This window comes from Sarcophilus harrisii, chromosome 5 (assembly GCF_902635505.1).
Source record: "Sarcophilus harrisii chromosome 5, mSarHar1.11, whole genome shotgun sequence".
Taxonomy (NCBI): domain Eukaryota; kingdom Metazoa; phylum Chordata; class Mammalia; order Dasyuromorphia; family Dasyuridae; genus Sarcophilus; species Sarcophilus harrisii.
Window position 1 is genome coordinate 22,769,289 of NC_045430.1, and position 22,782 is coordinate 22,792,070.

The 22,782-nt window shown below is 37.7% G+C and overlaps 1 protein-coding gene across 1 annotated transcript in view; it reads left to right on the top strand.

The window, feature by feature from the left end:
• Positions 1 to 21,974, top strand: part of PAH (phenylalanine hydroxylase) — a 67,432-nt gene extending 45,458 nt beyond the window's left edge. Inside the window, exons 5-13 of the mRNA XM_012550599.3 lie at positions 768 to 835; positions 7,598 to 7,794; positions 13,766 to 13,901; positions 15,575 to 15,644; positions 16,497 to 16,553; positions 16,962 to 17,057; positions 19,233 to 19,366; positions 19,827 to 19,942; positions 20,711 to 21,974. Of these exons, the coding sequence (XP_012406053.1) occupies positions 768 to 835; positions 7,598 to 7,794; positions 13,766 to 13,901; positions 15,575 to 15,644; positions 16,497 to 16,553; positions 16,962 to 17,057; positions 19,233 to 19,366; positions 19,827 to 19,942; positions 20,711 to 20,754 (918 nt within the window). The 3' untranslated portion in view covers positions 20,755 to 21,974. The remainder of the gene's footprint in view (positions 1 to 767; positions 836 to 7,597; positions 7,795 to 13,765; positions 13,902 to 15,574; positions 15,645 to 16,496; positions 16,554 to 16,961; positions 17,058 to 19,232; positions 19,367 to 19,826; positions 19,943 to 20,710) is intronic.
• Positions 21,975 to 22,782: the final 808 nt, after the last annotated feature.

The window sequence follows — 22,782 nt, forward strand, 5'->3', positions numbered from 1 at the left end:
CTGTGTCTGTGTCTGTGTCTGTGTCTCTGTTTCTGTGTCTGTCTTTCCCCTTCTTTGCTCTCTGTCTCTTTTTGTCTCTCCCTCCCTTCCTCTCTTTCTCTCTCTCTCTGTTTCTGTCTATTTTTTTCTCTCTCTCTCTTTCTCTCTCTCTCTTTCTGTCTCTTTGCCTCAGCCTCTTTGTCTCTGTGTCTGTCTCTCTCTCTCTGTTTCTTCCCATCTCTGCTTTGTGTCTTTCTGTCTCTCCCTCCCTTCCTCCCTCTCTTTATTTCTATTTTTCTCTGTCTCTTTCTATCTCTCTGTCTCTCTCTTCTTCTCTCCTTCTCTCTGTCTCTGCCTTTCTGTCTTTGTGTCTTTGTGTCTTTGTCTCCCCTGTCTCTGTCTCTCCCTCCCTTCTTCCCCCTCTCTCTCTGTTCATCTCTATTTCTATCTCTCTCTTTGACTCTTTCAGTGACTCCAGCTTTCTCTCTTCCTCTCTCTCTGTCTCTCTGCCTCTACCTCTCTGTCCCTGTCTTTCTGCCTCTGCCTCTCTGTCTCTCTCCTATTTGACATTTCATCATACTATTTCTTCCCAGGTGTTTTTGAGAAATATCAGAGGACCTGTGTCCTAATCTAAGCCCTGCAACCCGCTACCTGTGTGGGCAAACCCCTTTCTCTCTATCCGGGCCTCATTTATCAAATCTAGGGATTAAAATAGAAGGCTTTTGAGAGTTTTTGAAATTCTAGAACTACAATCCTATAATCCTAAACATGATGCTTTTTCTCCTTAGGGTTTTAAGGATCCTGTGTACCGGACCAGACGGAAACAATTTGCTGACATCGCCTACAACTACAGACAGTAAGTATCCCTCACCTCCCAGCTGGGCAAGAAAGGCGAGCAAACTCTAAAGGCTCTGCTCCCCCATCTCTAATTTTCCTAGAATGAGAAAGGATTGCCTAGAGACTGTATCTTTTCCTTTTTTTCTGTGTGGGTGTCCAAATCCTTGGCTACCAGCATTTATCAAAAAATTGCTGGGAGACCAAAAGAAATTGCCCCCAGTGCTATTGAGCCCGCTCTCCCTCCTCTCGGCTTTGTTGGCTAATTGCAGAAGCTTTGTCATCTATAACTACAAAAGGCTCTTGCCTGAATCAGTCCCTTCTGGTCTCCCCTACATCATTCAATGGGGAAGACCAAGCGGTGGAGAGCATCATTTACATGAAAGAGGGGTCTCTATTCTGAATAATGAATCCCTTGTGGTCCCCGGGGGAAAGTGGACTTTCATCCACCTAACCCAGATGCCCTGAACAATTTTAGGGTAGAATTTGTTTGGGGGCAAGTGAAGGGGAAGGGAGAGAAGTTTCCCTGCCTTCTCTGATCATTCCAGCTAAAAGAAAATGGAGAGGAAGAAAAAGTTTGGAGCTTGGTGATTTTGTTGTGGGTGGTCACAGGATTACAGATTTAGATTTAAAAGGAAATTTAGAGGTCATCAAATCTCCCCCCACCAATTTTTATAGGTGAGAAACTGAGACTCAGGGTCACATAGCCAATAAATATCTGAGCATGGATTTGGGCTCATCTTCCTGACTTCAAATCCCCCTATCTTCTGATTTAGGAATTATCTACTAGGATAGTAGTTCTAGGACTGGAAGAGATATCAGAAGTCAACCCCCTCATTACAGTCTAGGAAACTGAGGCTCAATTCCTGGATATAACCCCTATCTACCTGATCTAGGAATTATCTACTAGGATGGTAGTTCTAGGACCGGAAAGCATGGCAAAAGTCAACTCCCTCATTTCAGTCTAGGAAACCGAGGCCCAAGAAGGCTAAGTGACTTTTTGAAGATCATAAAGGTAGTAAATAAAAGGGGAGATTTGAATCTAGGATCTTGGAGTTTGTATCTACTATACCACATTGCCTCGAAAGCCTCTCCTCTAAGCTGAGTATTGAGGATGCAAGGAAACAGTCGCCTCTTAAGGAGTTACATTCTTCTGGGAAGATACATCATTGAAGAGAAGCAAGAGCTCTGATGAATAAAAAAATCAAGGACAGTTTTTTGCCCAAGATGCACAAGAAGTGAGCTGAAGGCCTCTAAAGATCTAAAGGCAGGGGGTGGGGGAGATAGAGGCACATGTCAATTCTAAGACACTTAACAAAGGCAGAGGTTAAAGCCCATGGGTGGGGGATGAAATGCTGAGTCGAGAAAATCAAGTTGGCCAGTTTGATTAGGTGTGTTATTCGGGGATCAAATTCTGGCCTATGGATTATAAACAGTTCTGCAACACTTCCCCTCCCCCCCCCCCCCCCCCCCCACCCCCAACCAGATTAAAATGGAAATGGGAAATGTTTAATTAAAATAGAACTGGGAAATATTTGACAAAAGAAATATTTAAGGTCTGTTTTAACTTCAGGGTTCTAGAATTCTGTAAGGTTTCAATCAAGAAACATTTATTAAGCACCTACTATGTGTCAGGCACTGTGCTAAGTTCTGTAAATACACACAGGGAGAGGGGAGGGGAGAGAGGAGGAGAGAGAGACAAAGAGACAGAGACAGACATAGGGAGAGACAGAGAGACACACACACACAGAGAAAGAGACAAAGGCAGAAACAGAAACAGGGAGACAGACAGAAACAGAGATAGTCCAAGAGACAGAGAAAGACAGAGGGACAGACAGAGAATCAGAGAAAGATAGAGACTGAGAGACAGAGAGATATAGATAGAGACAGAGACAAAAACAGAGACAGAGAGACAGAGTCAGAGAGAGACAGATTCAGAGACAGGGTAACAGAAAGAGATAGAGACAGAGAGAGACTGAGAGAGAGATATTAAGATAGAGACAGAGACAGAAATAGAAACAGGGAAACAGAGACAGATAGAAAGACAAAGAGAGAAACAAATAGAAAGACATAGAGGGAGGGAGGGGGGAGAGAGGGAGAGGAAGAGAGGGGGTGAAAGAAGAAGAGAGGGAGAAAGGGAAAGAGAGGGGGAAAGGGAAAGAGGAGAGAGAAAGAAAGAGAGAGAGAGAAAGAGAGAGAGGGAAAGAAAGAGAAAAAGAGAGAGAGAGAGAAAGAGAGAGAGAGACAGAGAGAGAGAAAGAGAGAGAGAGACAGAGAGAGAGAGAGAGAGAGAGAGAGAGAGAGAGAGAGAGAGAGAGAAGGAGGGGAAGAGGGAAGGAGGGGTACAGAGAGAATTTTTGCCCTCAAGGAGTTCACATTTTAATGGGACCAGACAACAACAACAAAAACTCCATTTACAAGCAAGCTATATATGGAATAAATAGGAAATTAGTAACAGAGGAAATACACTGGAATTAAGACAGATTGGGCAAAGCTTCAACTCTTACCCTCCAGGTTCCACCAAGTCACAATATGCAGGTCGTCCAACTATCTTTCAGGCAAATAAAGCCCATGGCGGGAAAATTTGCTCTTATCTTTACTCCGGCCGAATCTATGAATCTTATTTGCAGGCCTATGAAGAATGGGGGAACTGTGGCGGTTTGAATTATATCCCTTACCATATAGAAATCAGTAATCCATCACTGTCAGGGACACTTAATTGACTTCTACAAATTGATAGCCTGTCATCGGGAAGAATGATGAGGCTTGCTTTGCTTGCCTTGAAAAGGTGGGACTGAGCAATGATAGAAGTGTCAGGAAATTGATTTTAGCTCAGTGAGGAGGGACTTCATAGTCATTAGAATCCTTTTAAAGGGGAATGAGCTGCATGGGGAATTAGAGAATCACTGATTGCTGGAGATCTAAGCAGAGACCGCCAGCCCATTGAACGTGGGTATAGTAGATAAGGTTACACTCTTAGCTATGGATTGGAGGGACCTCCGAGGGCCTTCTTAACCTTGTTTCTGTTAACAATATTAAAACTCAGGTGTGCTGAATTGTTGATATTTGGGGTTTAACTAGGAGGAACCAACCAGAAACTCTATCAGTTTGATTTTAGAATTAAACTTCCTTCTTAAATGCTATCCTCAATAAACACGGTCTGGTGTATATAATGGCATCTTTCTCTAAGGACATTGGATGTTACGATGTCTTGTTTTTGCTTTAGCACATTTTACATCCTTCACAAATGAGTATTTTAGGTCTTATAGCTATAGGAAGCATAGGGAAATTGGTTGAAGTTATGAATCAGAACATACTCTGAAAGCCGGTATACCTGTGATAGTATAGACTAATGTAAAGGGAGTGAGATCAGGATTCCGATGGCCTGCATTTGATTCCCAACTCTGGGCCTTATTTGTCTCTTGTTTTCCTTGGGCTTCTAATCAGAAGGACTTAGATTTCAATCCCACTCCTAAACATTATTCGCTGAGTGACCCTGAGCAAGTCACTTAATCTTACTGTTTCTCAATTTCTTCATCAGAAAAATGAGTGGGTTGGGCTACTTGGTCTCTAAGTTCTTTCTGATTCTAAAATATGATTTCAAATAAGTACACTCTCCCTAGTACTAATCTAACTTAGAAACTTTCAGCATAAGACACAGCCTTTGACCTGTTCGTTTTCTCGACATCTACAGCAATCTTTAATTTTTAGAATGATAATTTTATACATCTTAGTCTTAGTTTTAAGAGAAAACAATTTCAATCTGTCTCTTTTCATAAAAGTGGAGAAAAGAAGGGGAATAGGAAATCTAGTTTCAATGCTAAGTGTAGATAGGTTTTCCTTGCATTGAAAATATACCATAGGCCTTAGCTTGATTGACTTGGGAAAGATGACTCTGTACCTAAGATGGGTGCCTGTAAAGATATATTCTACTATTCTTCCACAGTCACTTTAGTGAATTCTCTTCCCAGAATCATAATTGGCCACCATAGGGCACTCATGGATTGTCTTCCTCTCAATTCTTAAGCCTGGGATAAACACTCTCTCCATTTCATCCACCACTCTCTACCATGTCTTACATGACATCTTGGCTCCTGGAATGTGAGAGTTGAGATTAGTGAGTATCATTCCCTCTTTTTGCAGATACAGAAGACGCTATGATGTCACATCCACCCCAAACATATTGGTCTGCTCAGGGTTCAAGGGAATTTCTGCCATGATCAGATAGCCATGCTGAAATAAACTGAGACTTATCTTGTCTAACAGTTGGTGTCCCATTTTCAGAAGGGGGCTGAAAACTTGAAATATTGTCTCTGCTTGGGGAACCAGCTCATTTTGCTTCTTTCTTTTAATTAAAAAATGTACATATTTATTATTTATTTACTATGACACCATTTTCTTTTTAAATTTTGAATTTTAGATACTTTCCCTCCCATTCCACTATCCATTGAGAAGGAAACAATAATAACATCAATTATACATGTGGAACCATGCAAAACATTTCTATATTAGCAAAAAAAATTGAGAGAAAATGATGTTTTAATTTTCACTGAGAGAGTATCAGTTCTCTCATTGGAGGTAAAACACATTTGTTTTTCATCATTCTTTTGAATAGCCTTGAATCATTCTATTAATCACATTAGCCATGTCTTCAAGTTGATTATTACTATAGTATTGCTATTATTTTGAACAGTGATCTCCTGGTCCATCTCACTTCATTTTGTATTGGTTCATATAGTTCTCCTCATATTTTTGAAACTACCCCCTCTTATCATTTCTTATAGTATAACAGTATTCCATTATATTCACGTACCACAACGCGTTCAACCATTCTCTAATTGATGGGCATCCCCTCACATCCAAATTCTTTGCCATCATAAAAAGAGCTGTTAAACTATTTTTGTAAATAACAGACCCGTTTCCTTTTTTCTTTGCTCTCTTTGGGATACAGGTTTAGTGGTTGTACTGCTGAATCAAAAACACAGTTTTATAGCCCTTTGGATATAGCTCCAAATTGTTCTCCTGAATGTTTGGACCAGTTCACTATTCCACCAATAGTTCATTGGTGTACCAATTTTTCCTCATCCCCTCTAGCATTTGTCATTTCTTATAGGTGTGTGGTGGTATCTCAGAGTTGATCTAATTTACCTTTCTCTAATTAAAATGATTTAGAGCATTTTATATGACTATAAATAGCTTTGATTTCTTATTGTGAAAACTATCATGTCCTCTGACCATTTATCAATTTGGGAAATATCTCTTATTTTTATAAATTTGATTTGCTTCTCTAAATATTTGAGAAATGAAGTCTATCAGAGAAACTTGCAATAAAGTTTTTGAAATTACTTCATTCTCTATCCTTTAGCAAAATATACTTTCCCTGATTATCTTTTTCAATTAGGTCTAATTTTATTTTTTACTTTGTCTGAGATCATTATTGCCTCCTCTCTTCTCTTTACTTCAGTTAAAAGACATTATCTTCTGCTCCAGCCCTTCATTTCAACTCCGTGTGTATCTTTCTGTCACAATTGTGTCTCTTACACACAACCAATTGTTCTGGTTTCCTAGCCATTCCTGTCTCTGCTTCCATTTTATGGATGAGCTTATCCCATTCACATTCATAGTTATGAACATTAACTGTGCATTTCCTTCCATCCCATTCTTCTCTGTTTATTCTTCTCTCCTCTCTTTGTCCTGCCCTTCCCAAAAGTCTGTCTTGCTTTTGACCTTTGCCTCCTCAATCTGCCCTTTCCCTTATCTCCCTGATCCCACCTCTCTCACCCTTTTCTCATCTTGTCTCATTATAGGATAAGATAAAATTCTATACAAGTGTGTATATGTAGTCTTTCTTCTTTGAACCAATTTTGATGTGTGGTTCAAACACTACCTGCCACCACCACTATTTTCCCCTGTACCTTAGAAGCTCTTTCTTGTGCACCTTTTTTATGTGAGAAAATTTGTCCCATTCTACTTCTCCCTTATCCTAGTACATCCTTTTTTCTTACCCCTACATTCTTTTTTGGAGATTATCTCAATATAATTGGTTCAAACCCATGTCCTTTGTCTATGAAGACTCCTTCTAACTGCCTAATAATAATGTTCTTAGGAATTATACATATCATCTTTCCATATAGAAATCATTCTTCTTTGAAAAAAGAAATTGAACTTCCCAGACTTGACTACAGATAGATGATTGTTGCCAGTATCTTTCCAGATTCTTCATTTGAGTCATGGAGTATGGACAGCCTCTATGTAGAAACACTTTTTTAGAAATAGAATTTTATTTTTGCATTTTTAACCTCCCCCCCAAATCTATAACTTTTTTATGAAGTAGTTATTACACATAGTGAAGTAGCCATTATACATGACAATCATAGTGTAGTGGATAGAGCAGTGGACTTGGAATCAGGAGGATCTAGGTTCAAATCCTGCCTCAGATACTTGTGTGACTCTTGACAAATTGCTTAACCTTTTGATACACCAGTTTTTTCATCTGTAAAGTGGGTTGGAGGTAGACTCAATAGTCTCTATGATCCCTTACAGCTTTATCTGTGATTCTATGATGCCATCATGGTCTGATGGAAAACATTAGCCTTCGACTCATGAAATCTTAGAGTCGAGTTCTTAGCTTATGGCTTTATGATTTACTAACTGTGTGACACTGACCAAGGGGCAACCTTTCTGGTCCTCAGTTTCCTCATTAGATGATCTTTGAAATCCTTTTTAGACCTTGCTCTATGATCTGTTATTTCTCATGTCTGTATTCATGACATCTTTGTTACAGTGGACAGCCCATTCCCAGAGTTGAGTACAGTGAGGAAGAGAAGAAAACCTGGGGTATGGTGTTCAGGACCCTCAAGTCTTTATATAAAACTCATGCCTGCTATGAACACAATCACATCTTCCCTCTCCTGGAAAAGTATTGTGGTTTCCGGGAAGACAACATTCCACAGCTGGAGGATGTTTCTCAGTTTCTACAAAGTAAGTTTATCTACTACTAAAATGGAGGTGGGCACTTTCTTATCCCTATCTCTGGTAGCATCCTCATCTTATCCTTGGCTGTGTGTGTGTGTGTGCATGTGTATGTATAAGACACACACATAGAAAGAGAGAGAGAAAGGAAGAAAGAAAAAAAGAAAAAGAGAGAGAAGGAGAGAAAGAGACAAGGAGGGAGAGAGACAGGAAGGAAGAGAAAAGGAAGGAAGGAAGGAAATAAATAGAGGAAGAAAGGAGAGAGAAGAAAGGGGAAGAGAGAGAAAAGAGAAAAAAGAGAAAAGTAGAAAGAGGGAGAGAAGGGAGAATGAGAGAGAAATAGAGAAAAAGGGAGAGACAGAAAAAGGGAAGGAGTAAAAGGGAAGGTGAAAAGGTAGGAGGGAGAAAGAGAAGAGAAAGAGGGAGAAAAAAGGAGACAGAGACAGAGAAAGAAAAATAAACAAAGACAGCAAGGGAGAAGGGGAGGAAGGGGGGAGAGAGAGAAATAGAGAAAGAAAGAAGGAAGGGTGTGAGAGAGAGAGAGACAGAAACAAAAAAAAAAAAGAAAAAAGAGAAGAAAACAGAAGAGAAGAGAAAATGAAGCGGAGGGGTGGAGATTGGAAGGAAGAAGAAAAGTTATGGATTCAACTCTTAACTCTGTTTCTTACTGCCATGTGATCATGGCAAAGCCTTTAAACTTTCCTGACTTCAGTGTTTTCATGTTACCTATTTCACTTTCAGTAAAAGGCCAGTATTCTCTATAAGGTTTAAGTTCCATAGACTGTAAAGTCCATTTGAAAGAGACATCACAATTTAGTAAACTGGTCCCTAGTTTGAATCCCACCTCAGACACTGGCCAGTTACTTGACCCTGGATACCCTCGGGAGCAAACTAGTGACCTTCTCTGCATCTTCATTTCCTTAATTATAGAATAGGCCATTGGACTTGATGAACTTGATGCTTCTAAGGTCTCATCTAGTTCTCAATAAAGTACTCTACAATCTATAAAGCTGTTTTGTGACCTTGTGAATGGTTTAGGAGGAGCTGATGGGAAGGGTTGGATCTGAATTTGAGGAATGAGGAAATCATTAATGGAGATTAATCACTCATTTACTTTTTATAGTTTTAAATAGTTGTCTAGAGGCAATGTGATGTTAAGGGCTATTAAATCAGTACGTGTTTTAAAAAGACTCAAACTGAAGTCTTCTTAGCTGGTAGTCATTGTTTCACAATGCTGTGCTGTCTTATCAGTCAAGGACAATCCCTCCTTGTTTAAGTGTTTAACTGACTGATTTGCAAAGATTATTTACCTCATTCTCATAGGCTCATTTTTGGTCTTCTCCCTAACTGAAACCCATTAGATTTTCCAATTGGGTGATTAATCTCAAGTTGAAATAGACAGTCTCTCAGTGTATATTCCTACTACTACAGATCACAAGCCCCCACTGATGTACTTCGAACTAACAGTTAGATGATATATATGTATATTGGTGCGTATATATATGTGTGTGTGTGTGTGTGTGTGTGTGTGTGTGTGTTTGTCTATATGTATGTAGATATATGGATATATGGATATATGGATATATGGATAGCTAGATATAGCTCCGAAAAGCCATTTGCTTAGATTGCACAGTAAGATCTAGAGCTACAAAATACCCCCTCCCTAAGACCTAGGATGCACTTTCCCACTGATAAATGTGTTTCTGTGGGAACTTAGAGTAAATGGTGACAAGGCATACATACATGTAGGGAATTCCTCTGACACTCATAAGTTGTTTCTCTTGGGGAAAATCCACATCAAGCTTCCCCCCCAGGTGAAGCATCTCTACTGGGTAAGTTGCTCAGTAGAGTCCCCAGGGGTCTGTTCTTCTTTATAACTTGATTCTTAATTACCAGAGGTAACACCAGCCATCTGCTAGAGCCTAATAAGAGCTCTAATTCAAGAGCTGGTTGTAAAATTTTCAGTATGAGCATTTACACCTTGGAAATCAGCAAACCTGCTATATTAGGGCTTGCCTTATTGTTCTGTTGATTGTCTAGACTTACTTCAAAATGGGTCCAGCATACAATTCTCCCCCCAACAGATAGCTGTTATACATTTACCAGCACATCCCTGGATAACCTCTCTTTAGATTCTGTTGTTTAGTTGTTTTCAATCCTGTCTGACTCTTTGTGACCCCATTTGGGATTTTCTTCGCAAAGATACTTGAAGTGGTTTGTTATTTTCTTCTCCAGCTCATTTTACAGATGAGGAAGCTTGCCCAAGGTCACACCACTAGTAAGTGTCTGAGGCTGGATTTGAACTTTGGCGTTCCAGGCCCAACACTCTGTCTTGTCCACTGTGCCAATTAGCCAGCTCTTTTTCTTGTTTATCAACTATCTCTCTCCTTGAAGATGTCTCTAGTCTCAAGTGACTACTTTTTATCTGTGTTTGTCTGGGATTATTACTGAATGTGTTGTTTTCCAAACTTTTAACATCTTTTGGCATATCCATTAGGTGTTTTTTCACATAAGTCAGATAAGAATTGTTCCTCAAATTTATTCTTCTTATTAATTAATCTTTAATTCATTTCATTTATTCTGTTATTTGTTTCTTCAATAAAAACTTTTACTTTCTGGATCCTATTGCACAATTTCCTCAAGATACTCCTGTGTGTGTGTATATGTATATTCTTTTGTGAATCTCTTTTTAATTTCTTTAACATATTTGTTATAGAATTCACTTTATGATTTAATTTATTCTTTAAGAGACCTTCAGTCTTGTCCATCGATGTTTAAATTTTCATTAACAAGAAAAACTTACTTTTCAGGTCTCTTATGTTACAAAATATACCTTTTGTGTTATAATTTAAATTTTATTATGCTATGTCTGATCAAGAGTGAAGATGGTAAAAGGGGCAGAATTAACAGGTCTGACTTCAGAATAAACTGGAGCTGTTGATGCAGGTAGAAAGTTTTGCTCAGGCTCAGGAAAGCGAGAAGACCTAGGTGTCTTCTTCAGTTCACTTACATAAGTGATGAGGTTCTGGATGGTGTTTTGGACCAAGAGAAACTAACAAATTGATCCCTCAGGCAAGCAGGGAGAAGGCACTGATAGTGATCTGTTTAGCAACATGGTTCCACCCTTTGGGGATGTTCTGTTTGAAATCCAAGTTATGCCCATCTCCTGAGACCCACCCTCTATAAAAATCCAAGTTGTGTCCCTGAGGTTAAATTGTCCCTATAAAATCTACTTGGGGATCATCCCATGGCTTCTATCCTCTTCTGGGTCACTGCATTATGACACTCTACCCTGTGGTGTTTTTCTCCTTGTCTCTCCTTCCCCATGCCATGTGGTATCTCCACTAACTCCACTCTGCTTCCCAACCCCACTTCTCCTTCTTACAGCTAACACTCTTTGAGGGCGCTACATCCCTTTCAGGATTTAGCCTGCCAATTAAGGGCACACCCCAACCTCATGGGATCCTCCCTTTCTACTGGGTAATTGAGTTCCACTGAAGAACTTGTCTTTCATATGCTCTCCCACTCTATTTCATATTTACCATTCTTGGTGTTTATTGTATCCCTTCACTTTATCTGTAACCTATTCCCCTAAATAAATCTAGAGAATGGCCATTGTGAATTCTTCACATGACCAAACCCCAACTTTTGGTGCCTGCCATCATTTGGTGACAAACTTCACATCATAAGAAATTGGGGGGAAACTGAGAATCTTTATACATATATTCTCAGTTTTTCATTTCCAACTTTTTCACTTCCAACTTTTTCAATTTTGTAAAGCTTTGTGTTCTAGTTTTTTTTTTCTCCTTCCCTTACCTCTATTCTGCCCATGACAGCAAGCAATGATATGGATTAAATATGTGCAATTTGATCTTTTTTAATTTTAAAGGAAACAATAAAATTAATTTTAAAATTATAAAGATTTTGTGCAGCTAGACGGTACAGTGGATAGAGCACCAAATCTGGAGTCAGGAGAACCCGATTTTCAAATCTGACCTCAAACACTTAACACTTACTAGCTTGTGTTCTGGGCAAATCACTTAACCCCAATTGCCTTGCAAAAAGCAAACCAAAAAATATGAAAATTCCACGTCTGTATTTACAGAGTATAGTCAAAGTTGTATTTAGAATCAAGTTTGTATTAAGTAACTACATTTATAGAGAAAAGTTAAAATAAATGAGTCAAGCTCACCCTTTAAGAAAAGGAACAAAACAACAATACAGAATAAAGTAAAAAAGAAAGATTTTAGAAAAATAAGAGCAAAAATAGAAAATTAAAATCCACAATAATTAATAATAGAGGTTTTAAAAATATTGGTCAACGAAAGTGACAAAGCATTTACAAATGATAAAAAGATGAAACAAGTAAGCACCATTATAGTAAAAAAAAAAAAGAAAGAAAGAAAGAAAAGAAAAGAAAAAAGAAAAAAATACAGCAAAGACTAAAGAAATTGAAAATAATTTTTAAAAAATTGGTGTTTTATTAAAGATGCAAATTGTTGTCCACTCACAGAGAATGTGCGGTCAAAGGATATGAAAGGACAGTTTATCTTAAAAGAAACACAAATTGTCAATAATTCCTTCAAAAAACTTTGACCTACTAAACATCAAAGTAATGTAAATAAAAACAAATTTGAGCCTCCACCTGACATCCATCCAATTTGCAAAAATGATGAAAAGCATTGAAACTCACAACTTATTGGGTTGTCAAAAACAGACATCTTTATTAATTGTTGATAAAATCGCCAAATGAAATATCGTTAGAGAGGGTTTAAGCAGTACTCAATAAAAATTACAAAAATAAACATTTTTTGACTTAATAATCCCCTACCCCCAAGTATATCTTTTATCTGCCTCAGTCATTGAAATCAAAATTTATATTATTCTTATAACCGAATTACTTTAGTTTAAGACATTGTTGTATGTGAAACTTTGAGCACCAGGAAAGGTAAGGGCAAAGAACATTGGATTTGGACTCATAGGACCTGAGTTTGAATCATCTCTCTGCTACTTATTATTTCTCTGACCTTTCATCTCTCTGGGTCTCTCTTTCTCTTTTTTAATCTTATGAGTTTTATTATTTATTTGTTGTAAATATGAGGGTTTATAAAGTTTTTATTCATGTCTGACTCTTCATGATCAGGGTTTTCTTGGCAAAGATACTGGTGTGGTTCCCCATTTCTTTCTCAAGATCATTTTATAGACAAGGAAACAGACACAAAATTAAATGACTCCTCCTGGGTCATACTGTTAGTAAGTGTCTGGTGTCAGATTTGAATTCAGGTCTTTCTGACTCCAAGCCCAGCACTCTATCCATTATACCATCTAGCTGAACCAATATGGGAGCAATAATATATATTTATATATTATATCATTATAATGTTATACTTTTGTATATAAAAAATATATACAATTGTATATATGACATACATATATTATAATATATACAATGTATATATGATATACATATATTACAGTATATGTATATCATAGATAGACATTATATATATACATTATATATATAATGTATATATATACGCATTGTGTATATTATATATATATATATACATTGTGTATATAATGTGTATATATATATATACACTGTGTACATAATGTATATATACACATTGTATAGATAATGTAATATATACATATTTTATTATAATATATATTATAATAAAATATGTAAATTTATATATGTACACACACATACAGATATACATGTATAATATAGTATTATATAGTATATATACACACATGTGTGTTTATGTATATATGTAAGGATGTACACATATACAAGCATGCATATATACATTGTGTGTATCTAAGGACATTCATTGCTCAGAGAAAGGCTTTGTCTGATTCATCATTTGCCCTCATGCGGACTCTCGCTTTCACCTGTAGAAAAGGTCACAGGCCAGTAAGAACCTTCCCTGACCAGTTCTGCTCTCTGTCCACTTCTCGTTTCTAACTTCTGAAGGCTGTACTGGATTTCGCCTCCGACCTGTGGCCGGCCTGCTTTCCTCCAGGGACTTCCTGGGAGGACTGGCATTTCGCGTTTTCCACTGCACACAGTACATCAGACATGGATCGAAGCCGATGTACACACCGGAACCGTGAGTAGTTGACCCAAGAATCCCAGGGAGGGAGGGTGTGTCAATAGTTTGAGACCATTAGGCAGAAGTAAAGTAAGAGTTCCTGCTTTTGATTTCTTCCTATCATTGTTGCTGTTGTTTCATTATTATTGCAATAGAATCATTTCTGGATAAACCCTTACTCATCTATCCCCCCCAAAGTAAATCAATAATTCCCCCCTCCCCAATTAATCATGTCTGACTTTCTATAACTTCATCTGAGGGTTTTTGTTTTTGTTTTGGTAAAGATCTTAGAGTATTTGGGCCTTTGCCAGTCCCCCCCAGGAAGTCCCTGGAGGAAAGCAGTTTCTGCTTCTAAGGATATAGAAGATCCTTAATAGACTTTTTTCTTTTTTTTCTTCTTTCTTTTCTTCCCTTGGTCTCCTTCTCTTAAAGGCCAAAAGGAATGACTGCCAATGCCTATTACTATACTCCTGCTTCACTATATCTTACCTCTAATAGCTCTTTTTCTTTAGAAGTTTAAGTCTCAACAATTTTGTACAACTTTCTCCTTGCTTCATGTGTATCCTATGAATGACATATAACTTTCTTTTTATTCTTTTAACTTTTGATTTATTTTTAAGATTGATTAAAAAATAATTTGTTTTAAATTCTCTTCTTCCTTTTGCTCTTCTTCCACTCCTTAAGAAGGCAAACAATATGATATCAATTAGACATGTGAAATCATGTAAAACATATTTTGATAATAGCTATGGTACAAAAAGTTTAAAAGCAAAAAACATAAAGTGTGTGGGGGGAGCATGCTTCAAACTCTGTTCAGAGTCTTATCAGTTCTCCCTCAAGTTGAACAGCATTTTTCATCATGGCTTTTTTGGAATTGTCTTGAATCATTGTCTTCAAAAGAATAGCTAAAATTTGGAACTATTCCTAAAGGACTATAAAACTGTGCATACCCTTTGACCCAGCAGTGCCATTACTGGGTCTTTATCCCAAGGAAATCATAAATGAGGGGAAAGAACCTACATATGCAAAATTGTTGGTGACAGCTCTTTTTCTGGCAGCAAAGAATTGGAAAGTGAATAGATGGTCATCAATTGGGGAATGTCTGAACAAGTTGTGTTATATGAAGGTAATGGAATATTATTGTTCTATAAAAATGATGAGCAAGCTGATTTTAGAAAGGCCTAGAAAGATTTACATGAATTGATGCTGAGCGAAACAAACAGAACCAGAAATATATTGTACACAGTTATAGCAAAAATATATGATGATCAACTATGACAGACTTGGTTCTTCTCAGTGATTCAGTGATCCAAGGCAATCCCAATAAATTTTGAATAAAAAATGCCATCTGCATCCAGGAAAAGAATTATGGGGATTAAATGTAAATTGATACATGCTATGTTCACTTCTTTTTTTCTGTGTTTCTTTTCCTCTCCAGTGGTTTTTCCCTTTTGTTTTGATTTTTTTCTCCCAACAAGATTGATAAAGAATATATATTAAGAAAAATAAAATTAAAAATTAAAATAGAGAAAAGAAAAGAGTAACTAAGTCTTTCACAGTTAACCATTGTTATGATATTACTATTACTTTGTAGAATTTTTTGCTTTTGCCAATTAGCCTCAAAATCTTCCTAGGTTTTTCTGAAACCATCCTGCTCATTAATAACACATAACTTCTGTTCTTTCTTTCAGTGACATCTGCCATGAGCTATTAGGGCATGTTCCATTATTTTCTGATCCAAGTTTTGCTCAGTTTTCCCAGGTGAGGAAATAGATTTCTGTATATACCCACCAAACACTTATTGAATGCCTACTATATACAATGTACTCTGTTAGGTGCTATGGATAATACAAAAAACATGAATAAGGCAACATCTTCAAAGAGTTTCCAATCTAGTAGGCAAGATGTTTGTATACAGATAAAATATATATCTGTCTCTCTGCCTCTCTGTCTCTCTGCTTCTCGGTCTCGGTCTCTGTCTCTTTCTCTCTGTTTCTCTGTGTGTATGTGTGTGTATCTGTCTCTCTCTGTGTTTCTTTGTGTGTGTGTCTGTCTCTCAATCCGACACACACACACACACACACACACACACACACACACCAAGTTCACAGATCCCAGGTTTAGAACTTCTGCAATCAAGGTAGACCATAAGTACCATAAGAGATTTGGGCATAAAGTTCTGTGGGGAGTGTGGAGAGTTGAAAAACATTATATCCAAAAGCTTTTTGGTGGGATGGGGTCATGGAAGCTTTACAACAGAAGATGCTCTTGAGCTTGCACTTGAAGTATGAATAGGATTATGGCAGTTAGGAGATATGATCAAACTCATGCTTTAGAGAGAATAATCTGGCAGATGTAAGGAGGATAGATTAAAGAACAGGGAGGTTAGATTTGGAAAACTCAAAATGAAGACTCCAGTAAAAATCTAGGGAAGAGGTGATGGGAGCCTATGTTAGGGTGATAGGCTAGGTGAGTAGAGAGAAGGGGACAGGCAGGAGACATGTTATATTATCTCCCATTATCCTCCATTACCACAGATACCCAGTGTGACACTTTGCACAAAATAGACTTAGGCAATCAGCTAATCTAATAACACACTTTTTATTGTTCCAGGAGATTGGCCTGGCTTCTTTGGGTGCCCCTGATGAATACATTGAAAAACTTGCAACGGTAATATGAGTTTTGTGGGATTTTAGAATGATTATCCTGGACCAGGAGACAATTATATCATTATAAACAAGAGTTCTTTGACTCTTGAAGTCTGAACACCAACACCTGACTGTTTTAGAGAAGTCAGGGAGATTTTTAAGAATCAGGATAGCACATGGGATAAAGTCCTGGAACTTGCAGTCAAGAATATGTGGATTCAAATCCTGCCACTTGCTAACTGGGTGACCACAAACAAGTTACTTTCTGAGCCGTTTTCCCACTTATGAAATGGAAATAATAACAGTAGCTAATTCATAGAGTTTTTGTGAATGTTGTGTGTGTGTGTGTGTGTGTATGTATGTGTTTTTGTGAGGGATGAGGGGAATGGAAACTATGTAGGACCTGCCTTCACCCAATGTCTCATTTTAGATCTATTGGTTTACCGTGGAGTTTGGCCTTTGCAAACAAGGTGATTCCATAAAGGCATATGGGGCTGGACTCTTGTCTTCATTTGGGGAATTACAGGTAGGTAATTTGGGCTCCACAAGAGCCAGTAATAGTTTCTACAAACTTAGGCATTGGGTTGTTATTGTTGTTGCTAATGACATAGTTGTAGTTCTCTTTATGGCCCCTATCTATTAGAAAGGAAGTGGGAGTGTGGGCAGGAGGGAAGGGTGAATTCTCTAATAATTATGACTTTGGGGACTTGTGGGAAGTCATAGAGTACTTTGCTTTATGACCTTTATATTCCCACTCAATTGGCTGATTTACTGTTTCCAGAATGCAGAATTCTATAATTCCGTACTTTTGCATGGGCCATTTCCCAAGCCTAGAATGTGATTCTCCTTTAGTATATTTCAGTGACTCAGGAAGAGAGAGTGAGGCTGACGGTTCTTTACCTCAATTGTTACCTAGCCTTAATCACTGAATGGGTATTGACTCACTGAAACTGAGACCCCTTGAAGACTTTAGCATAAAAAGGTTAAGGTCTCCCATTTCACCCAGGGCATCTCCAGTCATCTTGATCTATATCTGGCCACTGGACCCAGATGGCTCTGGAGGGGAAACTGAGGCAGGTGACTTTGCCCAGACCTCCCTCACTTAAATCTAGTTCACTTATGTGTCACCTCCCTGATGTCATGATGGTCTTTTAAAAGAAAGGACAAACAACAATTTTGTCTCATTTAAATCCATTTATATCAAGACATCACTTCTAATCTCGCTAGTCCATCTGAAAAAGAAAAAAAAAAACACACCAAAAAATGACCTCTTAAGAAATGCTTAAGGAAGGACTTAAGAAGGCTTAGTTCAAATGGAAAATCCTTCCTCATTTCCCCTAGTTTGTATACTGCTCTCTTCCTCCAAGGGCAGCGAGGTGGAGCTGCAGTGGATAGAGTGTCTGACATCGAGTCAAGAAGACTCATCACCTTGAGTTTAAATCTGGTGTCAGATACTCACTAGCTGTGTGACCTTGGATAAGTCACTTAATCCTGTTTGCCCCTTTTCCTGATATGTAAAGTGAGATGGAGAAGGAAAAAGCAAACCACTCTGATATCTTTGCCAAGAAAACCCCAAAGTGGAGTCATGAAGCAATCAGAAATAACTGACTGAAAATGACAATAACACTCATTTTTTTTATTTTCATATTCATATGAAGGTTTTATATTCATTTGTTAATATACAAGTCCTTTCTCCTAGTGAAATCACTAAAGCCATAAATGTTTAATCCTTTTAAGATTAAGTTTTAAGTCTTGTCTACTATATTTTGAGGGGAAGCTTAAAGTTAGTATAGAGTGTATTAGGTATTTTAGAAACCATAGAAGCATGAGTTAAAATTCTCTCTTTAGAATTTACAACCCTTCTTAATCTGGCTCCTTCCTGCTTTCCCAATCTTCTCATGCTTTATTTCCACCCCCCTCCACCAACTACTGGTCTAATTACAGTTATTCAGACATGACACGCCATCTTTCATCCCCATGCCTTTACACTGGCAGTTCCCAAACAGGGAATGTTCTCTTTCCTCATCTCAGTCTCTTCCCTGGCTTCTTGCAAACAACTGAAAGTCAACAGTAATTATTAAGTGATCTTCATGATCTTGTCCATTCATCCTTTATATATTTTGCAATTGTTTTCCCCAACATAATAGAGATTATTAAGATAGGGAACTGTTTCATCCTACCTTTCATAGGAAGCCTTTCCCAGTACCTTTCCCCAACCCAGGGCTTTTTAATACTCTAAAGGGAACAATATGACACTTGAGCTATAGCAGTCTCTCTCTCTGTCTCTCTCTGTCTCTCTCTCTCTCTCTCTGTCTCTGTCTCTGTCTCTCTCTCTCTCTCTGTGTCTCTCTTTCTGTTTGTCTCTCTCTCTGTCTGTCTGTCTCTCTCTCTGTTTGTCTGTCTGTCTGTCTTTCTGTCTCTCTGTTTCTGTCTCTCTCTCTCTGTCTCTGTCTCTCTCTCTGTCTCTGTCTCTCTCTCTCTCTCTTGTGTCTCTCTCTTTCTCCCTCCCTCGCTCCCTCTCTCTGTCCCTCCTCTGTGTATCTTACATTTGATTTCATGTTATTTTAGAATGCATGGTCCATGAAGGAACAAATGTTCTTGCCTTTCTGTGTATCTCTAGTGCTTAGTACACATCAGGCACTTGGTCAAGGTTTGTCCATTGATTGCTAATTGGAACAAACCCTCCATTTCTGGCTTGCAGTACTGCTTATCTGATAAACCAAAGCTTCTGCCCTTGGAGCTAGAAAAGACGGCAGTCCAGGAGTACCCCGTCACCGAATTCCAGCCTGTGTACTTTGTAGCTGAGAGCTTCAATGACGCCAAAGATAAAGTGAGGTAAGAAGTCTGTTTTCTAACAAGCTCAGTCTAGGGCTGGGGCTCTTAATCTTTTTTTGTATCATAGCCCACTTTGGCTTATGGATCCCTCCTTAGAATGCTGTTTGTTGCCTGATTTCATAAATTTTGTGCACTGTGCACACTAGTGTGCCCGTGCACACTAAATTTCAGGCAGAGGGTAGTAAAAATTAAGGTATATTTTTTAACATCCAAGTTCACAAATCATTTGAAATCTGTTTACACACCCCTCTGAAGGATTTGTGGACTCTCTAGGTTTAGAATCCTATGATAAAAATGATCTTACTTTCAAGGTGTGGGCCACCAAGGACAGCTTTTGTCATAATAATAATAATAATAATAATAATAATACAGTAAAGGAATTCACCCTTCTAATTATTTTTAAAGGAAATTTTCTTGGTCAAATTTTGGTCTTCACCCAAATTTTTGTTTTTGCTTCCAGGAACTTTGCCTCAACAATTCCTCGACCTTTCTCAGTACGTTATGACCCATACACCCAAAGGATCGAGGTTCTGGATAACACTAAACAGCTCAAAATTTTGGCTGACTCCATCAACTGTAAGTAATGGCAGCCTAAGAGTTTTCTATCTTTAGATGGTGACTGAAGACATTTAATCCTCTTGAGCCTCAGTTTCTCTATGTATAAAATGAAGAAGCTGCACTAGACAGGCCCCCTCCAGCTTCAAATTTATGGTCCTATGATCTATAACAACTCAAAAGAGACCAACATAACTGGCCATACAGAAAATAAACAATATTTTTGGTATATGTTGGATATGTTGGATGAAACCCTTATTGAAACATTTTTAAAAGACAGGTTAAGGAAGTTTGGGCAGGCACAGAAGGGTTATGATGATCATTTCTTTTTTTTTTGCGTGACCTCCTGCTTCGATGAAATAACAGAACAGTATTTCAAAGTTGGATTTTCATTTTTCATGGTAGTGATGGCAATGTACCTTCATACTCTAAAGACCTATGATTCTATGTCTCATTGACTCTTTGAAAAAGAAAGTGGCAGGAAATCTGAAGTTCAGTATGCCTCAGTTTACCAACTAGTATTTTCTTTCCTTTTAGATTGAGCTTTCTTTTTAGGAGAACTGTCAGATTGAATGTCAATTTTATTGATCCGTGAGTTAATGGGTTGGACAGAGGGATGCTATAACTAACATTTTTAAAAACTTGCTCATAGTATTTTTGCCAGTCTTTTTAGGAGAACAGGCAGGTTGAATGTGTGTCAATTCTATTGGTCTGGGAGTTACGGGTTGGACCAAGGGATTCTATAACTAACTTTTTAAAAAATTTGCTTATGGTATTTTTGCTTTGTAGGTGAATTTGGAATCCTCTGCAGTGCCCTTCAGAAAATAAAATGAAGATATACGCCAGATTCTAAAGGATCAACTTGTTGACTATTTGTATGGAAATCCAGAGTGTTCTTTAATTATCCTATCTGAAACCTCAAAATCACAGTTTTACAAGTAGTCAAAAGCTAGACATACTTCATTTAATTCTAAATGACTATATTAGCACGCACAATTCTGTTCGATTGCCCTTTAGGAATCCTCTCTGATTGGGGAAAATCATTCATTTTTTTCCTGTCTAGTTTTGGCTTAGTGATCTCCCATATTCATAATGAAGTGAGTGTACATTTAGGATACCAGTTATTCAAAGTTGCAAAGAATGACAGATTTTGTTGAGACTCAGATTAAACTTCCACCTCTCACTCTCAATAGTTGTATAAGCCTGGAGAAGTCAGTTTTCCCTGACCTATTGGCCTGTTTCTTGATCTATTATATATATGGAGGCATGTTGAATTTAACTTAATTCAACATGATTTAATTAAGCATTTACTCTTTGCCAAGTGTTGGAGATTAAAGAACAAAACCAAAATAGTCCTTTCCCTCAAGGAGCTTCTATTCTAATAGGAGGAGGTGATGACACTGGGGAGAGAGACTGGCCCTGTAATTTCATTGATATAGCGAACTCTCAGGTAAGGTTTTTTTAGTCATTTCAGGTTAGGGTCTACTCTGAAATTTATAGCCCTAGAGATTTGTTTAAAGTACCAAGAGAAGGAATTTGACACAGATAAATAAATACAAAATATATGCCCAATTTGAGGGAAAGGGAAGAACCCTAAAAATGGAGTTGAAAGAATCAGTATTTGCCTCTAGGATCTGAGATTTAGAGCATCTCTAATTATTTTAACCTAATGTGCTCATTTTTACTGGTTAAGAAGCCAAGTTCCCTATAGAAGGTCACACAGGAACAAGTGACAGAATCAGCGATTTAAATCTAAATCTTCCGACTTTAGAGTTAGTGGTTTTACCAACATGCTAAACTGCCTTTCCAGTGTTGATTTCATAGTGTTAGTGAGTGTATGGATCAATCCTGGGATAAGGTATCTGACATCCTTTGCAAATCCTAAAATGCTATATAAAGACCAACTCCTATTATTATTTCCTCACCTTGGTAATGTGCCGGAAAGATTTATCCTGCTCAGATTGAAAGCCTATACAGGGACAGTTAGATGGCACAATAGACAGAGTGCCAGCCCTGGAGTCAAGAGGACCCAAGTTCAAATCCAGCTTCAGACACTTAGACTTCTTAGCTGTGTGATCTTGGGCAAGTCATTTCAGTTGCATCAGAAAAAAAGAGAGCAATGCTATATAATATTTGTACACACACATGTATACACATATATATTTGTGCATACATAGATATGAAATGCAATATACATTGTGTTTCACATGTCATGATATACATACATATACATGTTTGTATATATGTATATATATTAAACACACATACATTGTATTTTGCATGTCATGGTAAACATACATTTATATATGTGTGTATACATGTATATATACACATGTATGTTTGTGTATATGTATATATATTAAATTCCACATACATTGCGTTTTCATGTCATGGTATATGCATATTTATATGTACGTGTATGTGTATGTGTATATGCACATATCCATGAGAATCAAGCTTCCAGGCTCTGTTTTGAATCCTAACTGGCATAATTTCTCACTCAAATAAACCATGTTTCCAAACCATGCTTCTTTTAATTCAAAAGACAGAAAAAACACATTAAAAATGTGCTGTTACACGGAGTCCCCTGTAATAGACACTCCCATTTTGTTGTCCTATTATCTCTACTTCCATAGAAGGTAGAGAGACTTTTCCCTTATCTAGTATGATTTTTCTAATAAAGACTCAAAACATTTTTAGGGCACTTCTGGTGTCAGTTCACTGTGTACTTTTGTACCGGACCATTTACAACTTACAATGGGTGTGAGATAAAGAAAGCAGCTGGGCTTTGCTTTTTCTAGTCTGCTTCCCATGGCAGTGGCAGCCAAAGCGGAAATCAGCTTTACCTTTATTGGATATTC